Source organism: Salvia hispanica, chromosome 3 (assembly GCF_023119035.1).
Source record: "Salvia hispanica cultivar TCC Black 2014 chromosome 3, UniMelb_Shisp_WGS_1.0, whole genome shotgun sequence".
NCBI classification, from domain to species: Eukaryota; Viridiplantae; Streptophyta; class Magnoliopsida; order Lamiales; family Lamiaceae; genus Salvia; species Salvia hispanica.
Genome location: NC_062967.1, coordinates 30,670,754 through 30,689,602, shown reverse-complemented (window position 1 = coordinate 30,689,602; position 18,849 = coordinate 30,670,754). Strand labels below are relative to the sequence as shown.

The 18,849-nt window shown below is 37.0% G+C and overlaps 3 protein-coding genes across 3 annotated transcripts; 2 read left to right on the top strand and 1 right to left on the bottom strand.

Annotated features, from left to right (window-relative positions):
• The first annotated feature begins 383 nt into the window (after nucleotides 1-383).
• Nucleotides 384-4,979, top strand: LOC125214015 (4-coumarate--CoA ligase 2-like). Its single transcript, XM_048114846.1, has 6 exons — nucleotides 384-1,492; nucleotides 2,560-2,758; nucleotides 3,219-3,364; nucleotides 3,452-3,519; nucleotides 3,629-3,731; nucleotides 4,636-4,979. The coding sequence occupies exons 1-6, from the start codon at nucleotides 425-427 to the stop codon at nucleotides 4,747-4,749; spliced, it is 1,698 nt and encodes a 565-aa protein (XP_047970803.1). The 5' UTR covers nucleotides 384-424; the 3' UTR covers nucleotides 4,750-4,979.
• A 3,159-nt stretch (nucleotides 4,980-8,138) lies between these two features.
• Nucleotides 8,139-11,006, bottom strand: LOC125211575 (NADH dehydrogenase [ubiquinone] iron-sulfur protein 6, mitochondrial-like). The gene is made up of 3 exons (XM_048111433.1): nucleotides 10,767-11,006; nucleotides 8,545-8,629; nucleotides 8,139-8,451 (listed from the first exon to the last, which is right to left on the bottom strand). Exons 1-3 carry the CDS (start codon nucleotides 10,899-10,901, stop codon nucleotides 8,342-8,344), a joined length of 330 nt encoding a protein of 109 aa, XP_047967390.1. The 5' UTR covers nucleotides 10,902-11,006; the 3' UTR covers nucleotides 8,139-8,341.
• Nucleotides 11,007-13,834: 2,828 nt separating this feature from the next.
• On the top strand, nucleotides 13,835-18,790 carry LOC125210449 (ADP-ribosylation factor 1-like 2). The gene is made up of 6 exons (XM_048110005.1): nucleotides 13,835-14,137; nucleotides 14,972-15,062; nucleotides 15,574-15,689; nucleotides 16,612-16,671; nucleotides 16,756-16,821; nucleotides 18,376-18,790. The coding sequence occupies exons 1-6, from the start codon at nucleotides 14,081-14,083 to the stop codon at nucleotides 18,565-18,567; spliced, it is 582 nt and encodes a 193-aa protein (XP_047965962.1). The 5' UTR covers nucleotides 13,835-14,080; the 3' UTR covers nucleotides 18,568-18,790.
• The last annotated feature ends 59 nt before the right edge of the window (nucleotides 18,791-18,849 follow it).

Sequence of the window (18,849 nt, the reverse complement as noted above, 5' to 3'; positions counted from 1 at the left end):
ATAATTGTACAAGTACAACATCTTATATGAAGTGCACCCCCACTTAAGAAGGTAAATCATTAAAGCCTCTTAATTCAACCAATATTCTATTTAATGCTTACTCTCATCAATTTATTTAAATCCATTGAATCATTGGCAAAAATTATTTATTGATTACATCAAATTCTAATCCAAAATTATTGTCGATTTCTTTTATCCAAACTTTATTGTTTATCGAAAAAAATTGGAAAATAGACATTACTGAAGAAGAGTAGTTGAATCGAATGGCGACGAATTGCGCCGTGTCAGCTCTTGCTCTTGAATCATAATTCTGAACTACCCAAAATACCCCTTCCTCTCGTATATATACTCTCAATTTTCCCTCCTTCAAAAGAAAGTAAGAAACCGCCACTTCTCTGTTTCTCTCTTTCGAAATCGATCAACAATGTTGAAGGTTGCAGCGAGCGAAGCTCAGAATCCAGAGATTTCATCTCACGCGCCGCCGCAACAGCAATCAGCCGAGGAAACTCACATCTTCGTCTCCAAACTCCCTGCCATTCCGATCTCCAACGACATTCCTCTCCACACCTACTGCTTCCAGCGCTCCTCTCAGTATCCAGATCGCCCCTGCCTCATCGCCGGCGCCGGCGACGGAAAATCCTACACCTTCGCCCAAACGCACTTCATCTGCCGGAAGGTCGCCGCCGGCCTCTCCGCAGCCGGAATTAGGAAAGGCGACGTGGTGATGTCGCTCCTGCAGAACTGCGCCGAGTTCGTCTTCACGTTCATGGCGGCGTCGATGATCGGCGCCGCCACCACCACCGCGAATCCGTTCTGCACCTCCGGCGAGATCTACAAGCAGTTCAAGGCGTCGCGATCGAAGATGATCGTCACTCAATCGTCGTACGTCGGTAAGCTCCGAGACACCGGCGACGAATCGATTGTTTTCGGGAAGGATTTCTCCGTCGTCACGATCGATTCGCCGATTGAGGATTGCCTGAGCTTCTCCGATCTGATGGCGGCGGATGAGGCGAATTTGCCGGAGGTGAAGATCGATCCGAACGACGCCGTTGCGCTTCCGTTCTCTTCAGGAACCACGGGGCTGCCTAAGGGGGTGGTTTTGACGCATCGGAGCTTGATCTCGAGCGTCGCGCAGCAGGTCGACGGCGAGAATCCTAATTTGTACTTGAAATCGGACGACGTCGTTCTGTGCGTGCTGCCGCTGTTCCACATCTTCTCGTTGAATTCGGTGCTGCTGTGCTCGCTGAGATCCGGCGCGGCGATTTTGCTGATGCAGAAGTTTGAGATCGGAGCTCTGCTCGAGCTGATTCAGCGGCACCGCGTCTCGGTGGCGGCGGTGGTGCCGCCGCTTGTGCTGGCGCTGGCGAAGAATCCGATGGTGGATGGATTCGATTTGAGCTCGATTAGGATGGTTCATTCGGGGGGAGCGCCGCTGGGGAAGGAGCTGGAAGCGGCGCTGCTCAGCCGTCTGCCGCAGGCGGTGCTTGGACAGGTATGCCGTATGCATCTCTCTTTTCACGTGAATTACGATAACTACCGATTTATTCTTTTAAAATTACGATCATATTAAAAATTATCATTATTCTAATGTGAAAATAAAAATTGTACTTTATTTATTAGGAAATAAGGTCCTATTGTAATATTTTTAAAATTTGAATATTCTGGGAGTAGTATAACAGATAATGTCATATAAGTGCTTTTCACTCCTTTGCTGGCTTTATGTGGGCATATATATATAATGCAATTGCTTTCATTTTCAAATAGTACAAGACTTAGATGACAAGAAATACTATATGAATTGATTTGATTGTTATATTATACTACTATCTCTCCCGTCCCCTCAAATTTTGACACAGTTTATTATTTCGATCCGTCCCTGAAAATTTAACGCACTTCACTTTTTACTATTTTTGGTAGTGGATTTATAAAATTAGTACTTAGTATTTTAAAAGTAGGACCCATATTCCACCAACTTTTTCAACTCACTTTCCATTACATTTCTTAAAACCCATGCCAGGTCAAAGTGTGTTAAAATTTGGGAGATGGGGGTAGTATTCTTTTATAATTTTTGGAAGTGTGCTTTTAAAGAAATTGACTTGGTACGTGGGAAGTGGAGGTGGTGGAAATGAATGCTCTCTTAATATTGCTCATGTAGAAGTGTTACTTTGTCAACTTGCAATTATAAAATACTCCTAATTGAACACTATTAAAAATAGTCAAGCCTAAAGACTATGAAATTTAAGTTCGTTAATCATGCTCCAAAAATTTTAAAAAGCAAATTGTCATAAAAATTAAATTTGATAAATTCAGGTTGATTCGTAATTTTCAAAAATATCCGATTAATTTGCTTAATTATTTCATTTATTTAAGTATTGCTTAATTTGTGGGCCCGACAAAGATTAATTTAATTATTTAAGGTTGGAGTACAACTATTTAACGTAACGATATGTGAGTATATAAACAGTTTGCATTATGCCAACGGTCTAAATAGCCAAAAAAGCAATTTTACTATTCATCTAATTAATGTGTGTTAAATTGATGTTGGTTTATGATTATTAGGGCTATGGCATGACTGAGGCTGGGCCGGTGTTATCCATGTGCCCGGCCTTCGCGAAGCTTCCACTGCCAACCAAGTCCGGCTCTTGCGGCAACGTGGTCCGCAACGCCGAGCTCAAAATCGTCGACCCTGACACCGGCTGCTCCCTCCCCCGCAACAAACCCGGTGAAATTTGCATCCGTGGACCTCAAATCATGAAAGGTACTTTAGTCTTAACTACATTACTTGTACAATTGAGACCTTTAATTTGTAAAAAATAAATTTATTAATGTTTCTAGTACCACTATATAAATTAATATACTTATATTTTTATACTCTATATACTAACAAAAACAATTCAAATTGAATGAGAATCAGAGTTTATCGATAAATAAAGGTGAAAATCTAGTAAAAAGAATGCAAAATCCAAATTGCAAATAAATTTATTCGTTCAAATCAACATGTTTTAACCATGTACATGACAATTTAATTGTAGATCAAAAGGTTTCGAACTTAGACATTTATTATTTCAAAGACATGACTTTTCTTATTCAGAGCTATTTCGATACACACTTGGATCTCTCATTTTAGAGCAATAACAACAATGACGACAAATTGACAATAACTATAAATGTTATTGACTTGATGTATTTTCATGTTGATGTGCAATCATGTGAAATAGGGTATTTGAATGATCCGGAGGCAACTGCTAGAACTATAGACGTGGATGGTTGGCTCCACACGGGCGACATAGGGTACGTGGATGATGACGACGACGTGTTCATCGTAGATAGGGTGAAGGAACTCATCAAATTCAAAGGCTTTCAGGTAACATACATTTATTTTAGTCAATGTACCTCTCAAGGAAATATTTTGTTACGTATCTTATGTGAATGTCTTTTACGACGAGAGCAGGTGCCACCTGCTGAGCTCGAGGCTCTTCTCATATCCCATACCCAAATTTCTGATGCTGCAGTTGTATCGTAAGTCATCACAAAAATTATACATTTACATTCTTTTGAACTTAATTATTCATTATTAAAAAAATATGTAATTAATAACCTTTTTTTAAATTATACATTTATGTAATAGGCAAAAAGATGAAGTTGCTGGTGAAGTTCCTGTGGCTTTTGTAGTTCTATCAAATGGATCCGGACTTACTGAAGAATCTGTCAAAGAGTTCATCTCCAAACAGGTACAATACTACACTATAAAGGGTCAATTGCTATATTAACTAGTACTCCCTCCGTCCCAAATAATTCGTCCCAGTTTTCTATTTCAGTCCGTCCCACATAATTTGTCCCACTTCACTTTTACCATTTTTGATATTGGACCTCATATTCCACTAACTCATTCCTACTCACATTTTATTATAAAACTAATATATAAAGGTAGGACCCATATTCCACTAACTTTTTCAACCCACTTTTCATTACAATTCTTAAAACCCGTGCTCGGTCAAAGTGACCCGAATTATCCGGGACGGAGGGAGTATAAATTTTGGTCGACTTTCGGTCAATATTGCAACTTTCAAACAAAGGGAATTACATTATAACATTACTATAGTTCGCAATTGTTCCAAATCGTGAATACCAAATTTTGCTAGAGTTCGAACTTCGAACCTAGATTCGCCTTCATGAATTACGAACCATGGTCGCGAATCAAAGATGCTAACCTCGATTCGAAAGCTAAATTTCATACGTTAATCAAATTAAGAAAATAACCTCTGAAATTGTTTGAAATAATGGAAAGAACGTCATTTTAAGATTACCTAGATGTCAAATTTTTTGAACAACCAGCGTTTTGCCCACATCGGAAAATCCAGCTTTTACGTCATCACCAATTTTACTGAAAAACTAGTCTCATGGGACGGGGCAATTGAGAATTATAGTAGCAAAATTTATTATTTAATTTGCCGAATTTAAAAGTTATGGCATTGACAAAAAATTAACCAAAAGTCGGCATATGGTATAAAGAATGTAAAACCCTGGGAAATAATATTTCTAATTAAATGTTGTTTGAACCACTGTTTTTATTGCACTTCTTGTATATGTCACAAACTAATTTATTTATTTATTTAATCTTTTTTTGATGATCAGGTTGTGTTTTATAAGAGACTACACAAAGTGTACTTTGTTCCTTCGATTCCAAAGTCAGCATCTGGTAAAATATTGAGGAAGGATTTGAGAGCCAAGCTTGCTCATACCTCTTAATAATTATAATTACATATATTCAACCACATGAAATATGCAATTTAGATGTATCATTTATTGCCTCGCGTTTGTTACCTTTTTTCCATGTTTATTTATAATAAGGAAACAGTTTTTCATCATGTAATTTTTTTGGAGACATCAATTCTTTATTTCTTTGTATTAGTAATGTCTATTTATTCGATCCAATGAATATTTTGCAATAAGTTATCACTTTATGTAGTGATTTTAAATTTTTGAGTTTTCTTTTCTAGTTAATTTTTTAGAATTAAAACAATACAATCATCACCAAATCTACACATATATAAAAGGCGAGTTTTGGCATTTGTTTTGAAATATTTATATGTTTTGTCCTTATTCTAAAATATTTATAAGATTTGGACCAATTTGAATATTTTAAGTAACTCTCATAAATATTTATTTAGATATTTATATGAGCATTTGATTCATTCTTAAAGCACTACAATGACTCATTGGTGGTTACAAATATTTAAATAGAATAATGAGCCTTTAACAAATTTTGTAACCTATATTGTCTTGATTTTATAATTTATGATGTTTTAATTCCATGATCTCTCATGTACTAATTTTGTACCTATAAAAGGCATAGAGTTGTGGATGAAATACACACTAACAAAACATTCTTCATTCTCTCTCAAGCTCTCAACAATATATTGCACATTGTAGGAACACTGTTTTGCTCGATTTTGGAGCCCCATCAAGTTTATAGGTGCCTAGCAGGTTTGAGATGTTATATACGTTAGGAGGAAGTCGTTTCATCTTTGAGGAAAATACGTCAATTCGAGAGCACTAACCGTGATGTAATTTGTCTTGCGGGAAAGAGGGTTTTTCTTGACTAATTTTTATTGTAATTTCCATCTCATTTATTTTGGTTTTTTTCTTTGGTTCCAGAATTTTATTCCAATATTTCTTACGGTTCTTAGATAGGGAAGAATTGTAACATCCTTAACTCAAACATACATAATATTTATCTTCATCTTTACACAATTTATTATTTTAGTAGAGAAATATGAAGGATTGTTTTAAACATATTTTTCAAAAATTGTCAACACTTAATATAGTCTCTTTATCATTGTCCAAATAATTGTGTTTGTCTTAATTCTATTTTAAATTTGTTTAATTTAATGTCGTTTAGGTGTAAAATGAATTGAGGAGTATATATTTATTGAATTTTTATTATATGCTATATAGTAGTATATTTTTCTATTTAAATCTTATATAATTATATTGTTTCTTATTTTAATTAATCGATTAACAATTTAAAATCGTATGACAAAAAAATATTCCTTCGTGCATCGCACGTGGGTTAACACTAGTTCCTAAAAAAAAGGCACTGGTCGAAAGCATATTCAAATTTTTTGAATTGGAGCGAGACATTTATCTTCCGTTTTATGTAGATTTGAATATAACAATTGCACCATAATAAAAAATTCACTTTGAAGGTAAATCAATAATAGAATGATTTTTGGTAAACAAAGGAATGAGGTTTTATACAATCGTTCAAGTGGAAATAGGAATAGTTGTGGATGTTCAGTTGGATGAATATAACATATAGGAATAAAAAATATTTCACCACCGATTATATAACATATTCCAACTCTATAACATTCCATGCCATAAAATTGGGAAAAAAGGCAAAAATAATATAGGAGTAAAATTGGGCAACAATATAATTACATCAGGCATTGAGTAATGGAGGATGTCTGCCCCAAATTCAAGAATGCTAATTTTTTTTTATTATTTATCTCATTTTGAAAAAAAATATCCTATATTTACTTTTATTGTGATTGGAATTTTCAACCTATTAGATGTGGGAGAAGCATCTTTGAGGACCCTCGATTTATTGGACTTAAATATTAGAAAAACTCGAGATGTGGTCATAGATAATATCAAAAAAAAATCATTTTTTTCTTTTTTTTCAATATAAAGGGCTGATATCTTCATCACTTCATGGGCCAAAAAAGATAGGAATTAGCTGCTTTACAATTTAGAAAGGGCTGATGTGTTCATGTGTCAAAAAGGAAATAGGAATTAGTAGCTGTTTTACAATTTAGAAGAGACCAAAAAAAAATTGCATTTTTTTGGGAATTTGATTGAGCAAAACCTGTGAAGTGGCTTAGCCCCTTTGTGATGCAACCATCCCACCATCTTCAAATGCACTAGTTTGATACCAAAATTCAAGATTTGGCAAAAGAAATAATAGGTGTTAGTATATTCGTTGAAAAAACATTATGGTAATTAGATTCGAAAATGAAATAAAAGAGAATCAAGTAAGAAAAAACATTATGGTAATTAAATTCGAAATTGAATAAAAAAAAAAGACAGAATCAAGTAAGAGTAGGAGTAGGAGTAAACCAAATAAGAGTTGCAGCAGTAGTGGTGGTGGGGTAGTAGAAATTGGAGAGAGTCTGGGTAGAGCAGTGGTATATTCCGACATCTCCTTTTCTCCAATTGTAATTACCGTCGGCGAAGTAAATAGAGTTGGGGCTGAAATGGGTGCTCATCATCCTACGCCCAATTCTCAATCTCAATACTACTACTCCTACCATTTTCATTTCGATTGTTGAATTAGAATTAGAGTATATATCTATCCTTTCAAATCTTCTTTTTCAAAAATTGGGATGAATGTTGAATTTCAATTTTGGTCCAAACATACATCTTTATTCTTCATATTAATCCACAAGTCATCAAAACATTGCAGTAGATGACACTAGAGTATTATATAGAAGAGTGAGATTGATATACTATATGTTATACAATTGGGAATGAAAATGAATTGGAATTACTCGTATAGGATGATGAGCAGCAGCAGCAGCAGCAGCAGCACAGTTATGAAATCATCATCCCCTTGGCTGATACTACCAAGCTTTTATATATGCTGTTTGTTCTTTTCCTAGATACACTACGAATGCCCAAAAATTCTACTTCAACCACATCAAATATGTAATTCAGATTTGGAGTATCATTTTTTGCCTCCTTGCTTTTTTCATGTTAATTCTAATAAGTAACATGTAATTTTTTTAGAGACATCAATTCTTTGTATTAGTAATGTCTTTTTATTCGATCCAATGAATATTTTGCAATAACTTATCTCGTATATCATGGTTTTAGAGCTAAACAATACAATCATCACCAATTTCCTAAAGAAAAAAAAAAAAGCAACTTTGAGATTAAAAAATATGATCGATAATTTGTCTTCCGCTTTATTAGTTCTGAATGTCTTCTACAGAATTGAATATAATAATTGCACCAAAAATAAAAATTCACTTTGAAGGTAAAGCAATAATAGAATGATTTTTGGTGACACACAGGATATTTTTTCTTTCAAACACAATATGAGGTGAACATATTCATGTGAAAATAGTTGTGGATGAGCAGAATATGTTAGATGAATATAACGTTTTGGTCAAATCATTCTGAGTTAAAGAGGGTGCCAAATGCCAATACCCCAAACATGGGCAATCCTTATTTAAGGAAAAAGAATAACCATGCCAAACACCATGTTATCTGAATATTACAGCTTGTAACAACCGGGAGGAAGGGCCATAAAACAGCACAACATGAGACACGTCGTCTAGTGATGATGGTCTTGCACATATCGCAGACCACAATACTTGCACACAGCTGGCTCGTCCTTGTCAAGGCATATGAACTCAACCGGATGACCCAGTGCCGGGTTACTATCTGCAGTGAAGTCGAAACGGTGAGACACATAGTAAAATATAGCATTATGTGGGTGCATAGAATACACTTGGAACTGCAAAGATGGTCACAAACCTCCTTCACAAACAGCAATCCTGTCTTCTACTTTGATTGGTGGAACTTCATTGATCAATTCCATTGGAGACTTTTTACTCGTATCCTAGGTCAGCATCCGAAAACCATAATTAGAATAAGAGGCCGCATTAGTGCTCAGCCGGGAGATGATATGTAGTACATGCTAAATATGGACAAAACAGTAGTACATGAAACCAGGAGCAAAAGTGACAAAATTGTTGAAACCTCAAATAATACATAACCTAAAAGTAAGTAGCCATCAACTTAGGGAGGTATGCGACCACGTAGATCTACAGCACATATCACAACTTATTATTGTTCACTAGCCAGATAGAACAAAGGAAAGCATTTCTTGTAATTGGCAAATGCAATTCATACTGCCCATTCGTGCCATTTGTGTAGAGATCAATGGCCAACTCAAGTGTGATCATAATCATCACGGCCTACTCAACCAAATATGCTACTCAAAACAAAGCGATACATAGAACCAGGAGAAATAAGTGACAAATTTGTTGAAACCTCAAAGATAATTTCAGTGATATAACCTAAAAGTAAGTATCTATCAACTTAGGGAGGTATGCGACCATGTACATCTACAGCACAGCACATACACAAACTTATATTTGTATGCTAGCCAGACAGAACTATGAAACCATTTCCTTGTAGCTTGCTATGCATACTGCACATTAATGCAATTTGTGTAAAGATCAATGGCCAACTCAAGTGTGATCTTAGCTAATCATCATGGCAAACTCAACCAAATACTCTACTCAATATTCAAACACTTTTTTTTCCTCTTATTCAGTACCCTCAAGGATCTTGTCATTCAACTCACTCCTCGTATTTTCCTAAGCTAGGAACAAATGGAAAAATCCAATGAACTTATCGATCCTCGTATTTCCTAAGCTATATTTTTAAATTGAAGAGCACAAGCATAAGAAATACTCCGTGACCGTGGATATCCTGCCTATACACAAGAATATCAACATGAGTGCAGGTATAGACACTCTATAGCTTACACTATTCACTATTTCTACTAAACCAGATTGCAAAACATTATGTATCACACGTGGCGCCTTCACTCGGTTTTTATGCCAGAAACATCTGCAGCCGTAACTGAGACTCGGTCTATAAAAAAAATATAGGACCAGAAAGGTAAATAAGAAGAGAATATTCACACTCTGCCCCGCCCCTTCCATTTTTGGGAAGGCAATATTGAACTGCCAAAATAATCATGACAAAAGGGGCATATCAGTTCTTGAGTCCTCTATCACCTTCCTATCCATCCGGGTAATAGATAAAACAAAAGGTCGAATACAACAACACTGGAAACCAACAAACAAAATACATGATTACAGATCAGCCCTCCGCATGATACATCTACGGCACATATCACAACTTATTATTGTAAGCAGATACAACAAGGAACCATATCCTCGTAGCTTGGTAAACAGCATGCATACTGACCATTCATGGAATTTGTGTAGAGATCAATGGCCAACTCAAGTGTGATCTTAAACATCAAAGCCTACTCAGCCAAATACACTACTCAATACTCTGAAACATTTTTTTTGTCCTCTTATTCAGTACCCTTTAAGATCTCGTCACTCCTCGTATGTTCGTAGACAAGGAATAAATGGAAAAATCCAACGAACTTATCACTCCTCGCATTTCCTAAGCTAGATTTCTAAATTGAAGGCACAAGCATAAAGAAATAGTATACATTAGTTTGCGGACACCCTGCCTATACGCGAGAATATCAACAGGAGTGCAACAGACACTATAGCTTACAGCATTCACGATTTCTATTAAACCAGATTGCACAACATTATGCATCATGCGAGAGAAGGCGGTGTGTTTTCGGTTTTCTACACTCGACTCAAGGAGAGGGACAATTCTCTAACTTTTACCTTTCCCTTTTTTTTGGAAAACAATATTGAACTGCCAAAATAATTATGACAAAAGAGGCATATCAATTCCGGCGTTTTTTATCAACTTCCTGATAATAAAAGGTTGAAATTGAAAACTATCACACCGAATACCGACGAAAAAAAGCGTGATTACAGATCTTCAAATCTAAATCGACAAAGCCGCCGCGTCAATTAAAGCGATCATTTGATTAATTAAGATCAGAAGCTCGAAAATAATTGGATAATTTTCATCATACATAAGTAAATAAACAAATAACACGAATTTCCCCCAACGTACGTATAATCAGATACCTGCATCCATTTTTGGGTATGAGAGGTGGCAACTTCGCTGCTAACGATGCCGCTGAGGCTTCTGGAAGATCCGGTGAGGGTTTTCATGAGGTGCGTGGCCATTTTTAATCCATTCCTTCTCCCGATTGCCGCCATTGTCGAGGGTTGAGGTGCAGGCTGCAGAGAGAGAGCTCGATTTAGTTCAAGAGAAAGGGGGGAAATGAAATCTCAGTAATTGCGTTTGGGACCTAAAATTTTCAAGGTCATTTCATTTGCATCCTATGTTTCACTATATAATTATGCAAATTATACGGAAATTACATTGAAAAAAATAAATTGAATTATTAATACTTTTAGGCAACTGTGGAAAAATACATTTTTAAGCACGCAATATTGAACATACAACAATTATAAGGATTAAAAATATATCGATATATATGGATTTATAAGTGCAGCTTATTGATTTAGTTTGTTTCCTCGTTTGGGACGTTTACTTGGAATACTACTACTACTACTACTCTTAGGTGATTACCATTTAATATTATCGTTTCAATTGTGAATAAATTGTCCTATAAAAAAAATTGTCAATTGAAATATGATGTGATAGCCGAACTTACACGTTGATTGAGTGACCGGAATGGATCACTTACCACAATTCTTACTTCATCACCTAATACGCACACAAACATGATAAGTGATGGTGGGGTCCATCACACATACTTGTGTGTGTATTAGAGCATCCACAATAGCGGCTAGCCGATTCGCGTTGCTAGCCGGTCGGCTAGCCGAACCATTGCAACCGGCCAGCCGAGAATCGGCGTGGGCTAGCCGATTAGAGGGCGCTGGCCGATGCGCTGGTCGCCATTGTGGCGTGCCGATCGGCCAGCGCCAATTTTCATTTTTTTTTTAATTTTTTGAGAACCTATATATACGCGATTTTAGTTTCATTTTCATTTGCACCACTTATTTTAACGAGTTTTCTTTCTCTCTAAATTTCTGTACAAGAGCAACATCGAGCGATGAGTAACACGGGTGGTAGCAGTGGTGGTAGTGGTGGTGGTAGTGGTGGGGATATTGAGGAGTGCGAACGGCAGATGAACGAGGTTATGGAGGCCTACATGAACCGCGAGCTAGAGCGGTTGAAGGGTCGAACAGCAGACGGTACCACGCCCTCCACCGGTTGTCCACCACCGAGCAGTGATTGATCGAGATCACGTAGCTACACATCAGCGGCTATATGACGACTACTTCGCTCCGGACCCGCGGTTTCCGGCAACCATGTTCGAGGCGGCGTTTTAGAATGCGCGGGGAGTTGTTTATGCGTATCGTTGACGCTTTGGAGCGTCGATATCTTTATTTCCGCTTCAGGCACGATGCGGCTGCGGACCCGGCCACACCCCTATCCAAAAGTGCACGGCGACAATCAGGCGGTTGGCCTACGGAGGCGCGGCATACATGTGGGATGAGTACCTCCACATCGGTGAGACAAATTTTCGGTGAGCGGTACCTTCGAAGCCCTACCCCCAAGATTGTCAGAATCGATGCGGATGCACGGGGAGCGGCGTGGGTTCCCCGGGATGTTAGGCGGCATAGATTGTATGCATTGGGAGTGGAAGAATTGTCCAACTGCCTGGAAAGGGGCCCACACGACCGGCTACAAGGGAAAGAATCCCACGACGATCCTCGAGACCGTAGCTGATTACCGGCTGTGGATCGGCATGCGTATTTTGGGGTAGTCGGGTCGAACAACGACCTCAACGTCCTCAACTTGTCGCCCCTCTTCAACGAGAAGTGTCGGGGCATCGGTCCAGCCGTCTCATTTGTGGCCAACGGCAACCGGCATGATATGGGCTACTACTTGGCGGATGAGATATACCATAGGTGGCCCGTCTTTGTGAAGACGATTAGGCACGCGGCGGATGACAAGAAAGCTTACTTTGCGGAACGACAGGAGTCGGCGCGCAAGGACGTGGAGCGCGCATTTGGTGTGCTCCGGTCTCGATGGACGGCAATTAAGGGTCCAACGCGTTTGTGGGATGTCAAATGCGTTGTTGATATAATGTACGCCTGCATTATCATGCACAACATGATCGTCGAAGACGAAGGCGTACAACCGACTAGTTGGGCCAATGACGATGAAGCCGGTCCAAGCCACGGAACGGCCACCCCTAGTGTACGACATGGGGTACCTCTCGATGAAGTCGGCCGCCTCCAGGAATATGCCGACATGCGCCAAGTGGATGCTCATATTCAACTCCAAAAGGATATAATTGAAGAGTTGTGGGCACGGAAGACTGCACGGCGATAGTTTTTTTTCTTTATTATGTAATTTATTTTTTTAAATGAATGTACTTTTTTTTTTTAATGCAATTAATGAATTTTCCCGTATATGTCTCGTAAATTTAATTCCGTAATTTAATCGTAAATTTAATTCCATAAATGTAGTTGTTTTGAATTATTTTTATTGCGGCTGGCCTATGGCTGACCTATTTGAGTAAATGCTGACGTGGCAGGTTGATTTTTAGTGCTGCTGACATGGCAGAGAGAGAGTGGTTGGCTTATGGCTGGTCTATTTCTATCGTGGATGCTCTTAGGATATGGAGGAGGACTTATTGTAGGTGATCCTTACTGGTAACTGACTGATGTGTAATTTTTGCATAATCGGCATGTGATTTTGATTAACTGATTATTAGCATTTCGATTGCCAAAACTTTTTCACAGACATTTTATTTTTCGAAAAAATGAAATATAGGGTATTAATTATTAAATGACACTCCTTAAAGGCTTAAACGATGCGTCATTTGAAATAGTAAATGTCGAGGACAAAATCAATTATTTATCTAATTTTTATATCACTCTATATTTAAGTTTAAAATATTCATGTAAAAACTAATACTGTCAAATTTTGGTTGATGGTTGGACATACTAAATAAAAAAATTGGAGTACTTTAATATATCAATTATTTATTTAAAATTAGATTTGCGGTACAGTATGACGAAAATTTTAATATATCAATTTTGAATTAGCACAATTCAATATTCATCAATTGACTATTTTCGAGCTCTGATATTTAAGGGAAAAAAAAAACACTAATAACAACGCAGCCCTTTCTTGAATTCTTCTCTTCGTGAAAGAATCCATCCATCTCTCCTCTCTCTCTCATACAGACATTTCTCTGCTTTGTAAATTTCACCACATCATTTTTCTTCAATTCCAAAGCTAGTTCAAGTTCCAACACAGCATAAACTCTTGCTAATTCTCCGATCCTTTGATTTTCTCCGATTGTTTGCGTAGTGAGAGAATTGAAGGTGCGGAAAAAGGATAAAGCCGGGGAATGGGACAAGCGTTTCGCAAACTCTTCGATACTTTCTTCGGAAACTCGGAGATGCGGGTAAGCGTTTTTCATCACTAAGCCAGAGCTGGATTCGCGATGTTCTGATTTGTTCTAAGAGAATTTGGTGCTGGTATTTTGTTCTGCAACATTATGAACTTGATTGGAAGGAGACAGCTCAGATGTTGTCGTTTCATGCGCTTTGAAGTTTGATTGTTCAGATTAGAAGTGATTATTAGGCGAAATTTTCATATTTGGTTGTTTATTGTCAAAATTGTTGGTTCTGATTCTAAAACTGTGCGAGCTTCAGTATACTAGTTCTATTGATCTAGCAGTCGTTGTTGATTAGTAGTATAATTTTGTTTTTCCTTATCGTTTTCTGAATTTGAAATGCACCTCAATTATATTGTTGAATCTACCTTGGCTACATCCAGTAACTCCACTTATGAAGTAGTTTTTTGTGAGAGAAATCAGAAAATTGAGCTCTATAACCAGACGTGGCATGTCGAATAATGTGACATTAAATTAGTGCCAGTGGTATACAAACATTAAATTGTAGTTATGGGGTACATAGTTAGTAGTATGTGTTATCTAGCTAGAGTGGTATATCAGCTTTATTTGCTAGTCTAGGCAATCAAACTAATAATGCATGTGCTAATTGATGTACTTACTGGAACAGTACGTTGTATTATTGTTTAATAAATGCGGAGGTAGCTGTTACACTTACTTAGACTGCGGTTACTATTTTGTATGTGCAACCTCTGTAATCAGATTCAACATCCTTGCTTGTTAGTTTGATTATAATGATTTCTGCCAAACCAAAATGATATGTGTAGATGCTATGCTCACTCATGCTGTAAGGTTAGTTTCATATAATAATTTCAACTGTCATAGGTTGTGATGCTTGGGCTGGATGCTGCTGGCAAGACCACTATACTGTATAAGCTTCACATTGGAGAGGTTTTATCAACTGTTCCTACCATTGGTTGGTTTATAATTTATATATTCTCCTTTTTCCTCTCTTTCAGATTTACTGTTGTTATTTCATTTACATTATACCCATTTTGAGACATTATGTGGTTACACATTGAATATGAGTCATATTGAGTTTACAACATAGTGGCTTGGGCACATTTTGGTGATGGTTATTAGTATTATCAATTGTGAATTGTAAATACTTATGCATCACATTCGCCTGCCATGAGCTTTGGGTACAACTTCCTGTTTCATTTTAATAGACATCAACTTGATGTTCTCATAGAAACAGTTGGCTTCTTTGCATCTAGGTTCTTGTTCTCGGTTCAACTCACCTTGTGATTGATGTTGTCTTCTTCAGGACTTCACAAATAATATGATTTTCATGGATGCTTCATAATTGATAGAATCTGGTCATGCATCTTTACATGTGCATGTGCTATGTGTTTATTCTGATGATTTTTCGGGCTCATAAGCCCTGAAGAAGAATTTGATCTGATCAAAGTTGTGCTATTATGCAGGTTTCAATGTAGAGAAAGTTCAATATAAAAATGTGATCTTTACAGTGTGGGATGTTGGTGGCCAAGAGAAGTTAAGACCTTTATGGAGACATTACTTCAATAATACTGATGGGCTGGTAAGGTTCAATTCACTAGGATTATACTTCTTTTGATCAGTTATTCTTAAGGTAGGTGCATCTTTGAGATGCCAACAACATAAGTCTACAGATAAGTTGGAAATATAATTCCACGTGTTCGATGGAGCAACATGTTTGACCCCATACATTGCCCAAATGAAATAATTCCTGGAAACTTGATTGGTTCAAACATTAGCGTCTGAAATGCTACTCTATTGCTACCATTCCTTGTTCATTTTAATCTGCCTAGTTCTACCGATCTATATGTAGAGTATTAATTTAGCTATGTAACATGAAGTGGAGAAATATCATTTATACCGGAAGGAAGTATCCTTGGTGATAGAAATTTTGTCAGTTTTGTTTCTGATATCTGATGTAGGGGAATCAATTCCCTGTTCATCCTTAGAAAAAACAAAAAGAACAAGAAGTAAGAAGATGATAGATAACAATCACTAATATAATAATTTTAACATGGAAACCTCCAACTGCCGAGAAAAACCAGGGCCTACGAAAGAAATTCACTATATGATAAATTTCTACAATCACACATATTCCTCTCCTTTTCAGCCCGGCCTTCAGCACTATTACAAGCCTCTGAAAAACCTATCACCTTTCTAACAGGATTCTCCCACGACACAAGTGTTGAATAAGGAATTTGACAATTGTGATTTTTTACTAGTTATCACAATACTAGAGTAGTGATTGGTGCAACTGTATCAAATGCTCTTGTGGTAAAAAATGAAGATATTTAATTTTATTTGGAGAGGCCAGCTTGTTATTTGTTATCTTCTATGAAATGTTCTTCTCTTTATTTCAGTGCAAAGTGTAATGGTACAATTTCCATAACTACGCCCTTTCTTTCTTGGTCGTATATGAATTCATTCTCTAACTATTCCTTAATGCCAACTCTCCTGTTATACAGATCTATGTTGTTGACTCTCTGGATCGAGAGAGAATTGGGAGGGCAAAGGAGGAGTTTCAGGTTTATATCCTCTTGAATGATTCATATGTGTATGCCTCATTTTCTCCAGTTGCATTATGCTAAGTTGATTATTATAATCCCCAGGCCATTATCAAAGACCCGTTCATGCTTAATGCTGTTATACTGGTCTTTGCGAACAAACAAGACATGGTACGCATCTCTGTCAATCTCTTAACAGCTTCAGTTTGATTTTTTTGGGAAGCCAACAAACTGTAGGTATCAGTGGCGGACGCAGGATTTTAAAGGTGGGGGGTCCAAACGTATTCCTAGTACTAGGGTATTTTTTTTGTCGATAATTTAGAGAATCAATTACAAAAGATAGAGATATGGGTAAGGTGATTGTTGATAGATGCAACGCCAACGTAAAAAAATAACTTTGTCAAAAAATAAAACATAAATTGTTGTAAGAAAAGACTTGAATTGTATTCTAATTATAGCTAAATAAAAATGTAAAACAAAAAAGTGATACTACAAATAAGAACACATAAAATAAATAATAGAGAATCAATATAAAATGTATGATTTTTTTTTAGTAATTGCTCTTATAGTGAGAATAAGATTCTAAAAGGCATATATTAAAGTATAATTTTTATAAGATCTATTGTAAATAAGAAACATAAGGAAAAGTAAATAAGAAAAATAAGGGAAAATAAAAATAATAGGAAGAATCAGTAAAAAAAAGGCTAAAACCTTAAAGGGGTTGATTCTGATGGGAATTGATCTCTGGGCAATCACTTGCCAGGGCTGGTAAAAAGCCATCTGGGCTATTGAATTATTTAAGATAGCTGTTAATATAGATAATACGTAGTCATTAGTAAAATGGTTGGGGGTTCCATGGGTCCCCCATGACCCTCTTTAGGTCCGCCACTGGTAGGTACTATGGCTCTCTGTATTAATCCAATTTGGTTTGTCTGTGGGAGAAAGGTATAAATGTGTGGTCGGGGGAAAATTAACTTCTCTTGGAGATTGGTGACTTATGAACTTTGAACTTCATGTCTGAAAATTAAGAATGAGAATCTGAATTAGGTTTTGTAACTGAGGTCATTGTCAAGATGAAGGTGGTTGGTGATAGACCAAATTATAAGCAAGATGAGTAAAACAGGGAACTTTTATTATAGCAATCTACATACTACTGCTACGCGATGGACCACCTAAAACATGAGTCACGTGACAGGATGTAGATTGTTGATGAGGAATATATAGATTGAATAATTATATGGCTGCCAGTACATGGATCTTTGTTCGGAACTTCCGAGTTTGACCTAGGGTAATAGGGCCAGCCACTTGCAAGTCATCTGAATTTGATGTCATCTGTGTACTTCCATGATCTCATCACACATTCTTCCTCGATCAATTTTCAAATTTCTCGCTAGTTCACAATGACTCTCTTGGTTACTGCTGTAATTTATCATTACTACTACGAAAATTATGAAATACAAAGTTTAAGTGTATGGTGTTTCACACTCATAAACTAATTATGAATGACATTGTACATCTGACCGGTGTCCAATTGAGTCATAATTTATTATTTTCTGTTTGTTTGGGTTAACAAACTTAGTTTAGCAAATGTAATAGTGGAAAACCATATTTTCACTCTGAAACCCAATTCTTACAATGTGTGTATCACTGGGTTGATATATGCATTAGCAAATTTTAACATGGTTTGGTTCTGTTTGTCTCTGAAAAGTCTGCTTTTTCATTCAGAGAGGCGCAATGACCCCTATGGAAGTTTGCGAAGGGCTGGGCCTTTACGATCTCAAGAATCGAAAATGGCACATACAAGGGACGTGCGCCCTCAAAGGGGACGGGTTGTATGAAGGTTTGGACTGGTTATCAAGCACTTTGAAGGACCACAAGGCTGCTGGATTTTCTTCGGTGGCCTCTTCATCGTTCTAACGAGGTCGAGTCTTGTTTGCCCCACTCAACTCTCTGGAAACTGGTAAAGCTTGTTTCCAGAGTTCCATATACTCTGTTTTGTAGGTTGATCAAATCTGTATATTGCAAAAGTGATACTGCCCCCCTTTCCCCCTTTGAATTTTTTTGCAGTGTATTACTAACCAAGGCCTCAATAACACTTGGATTATGATTTGTATGATGAATGAAAACACAGTTGTGTTAATGTAGGAAATTGTTGGAGTGGTTTATGATGATCGAATACCGAAATATCGATAGGTCGAT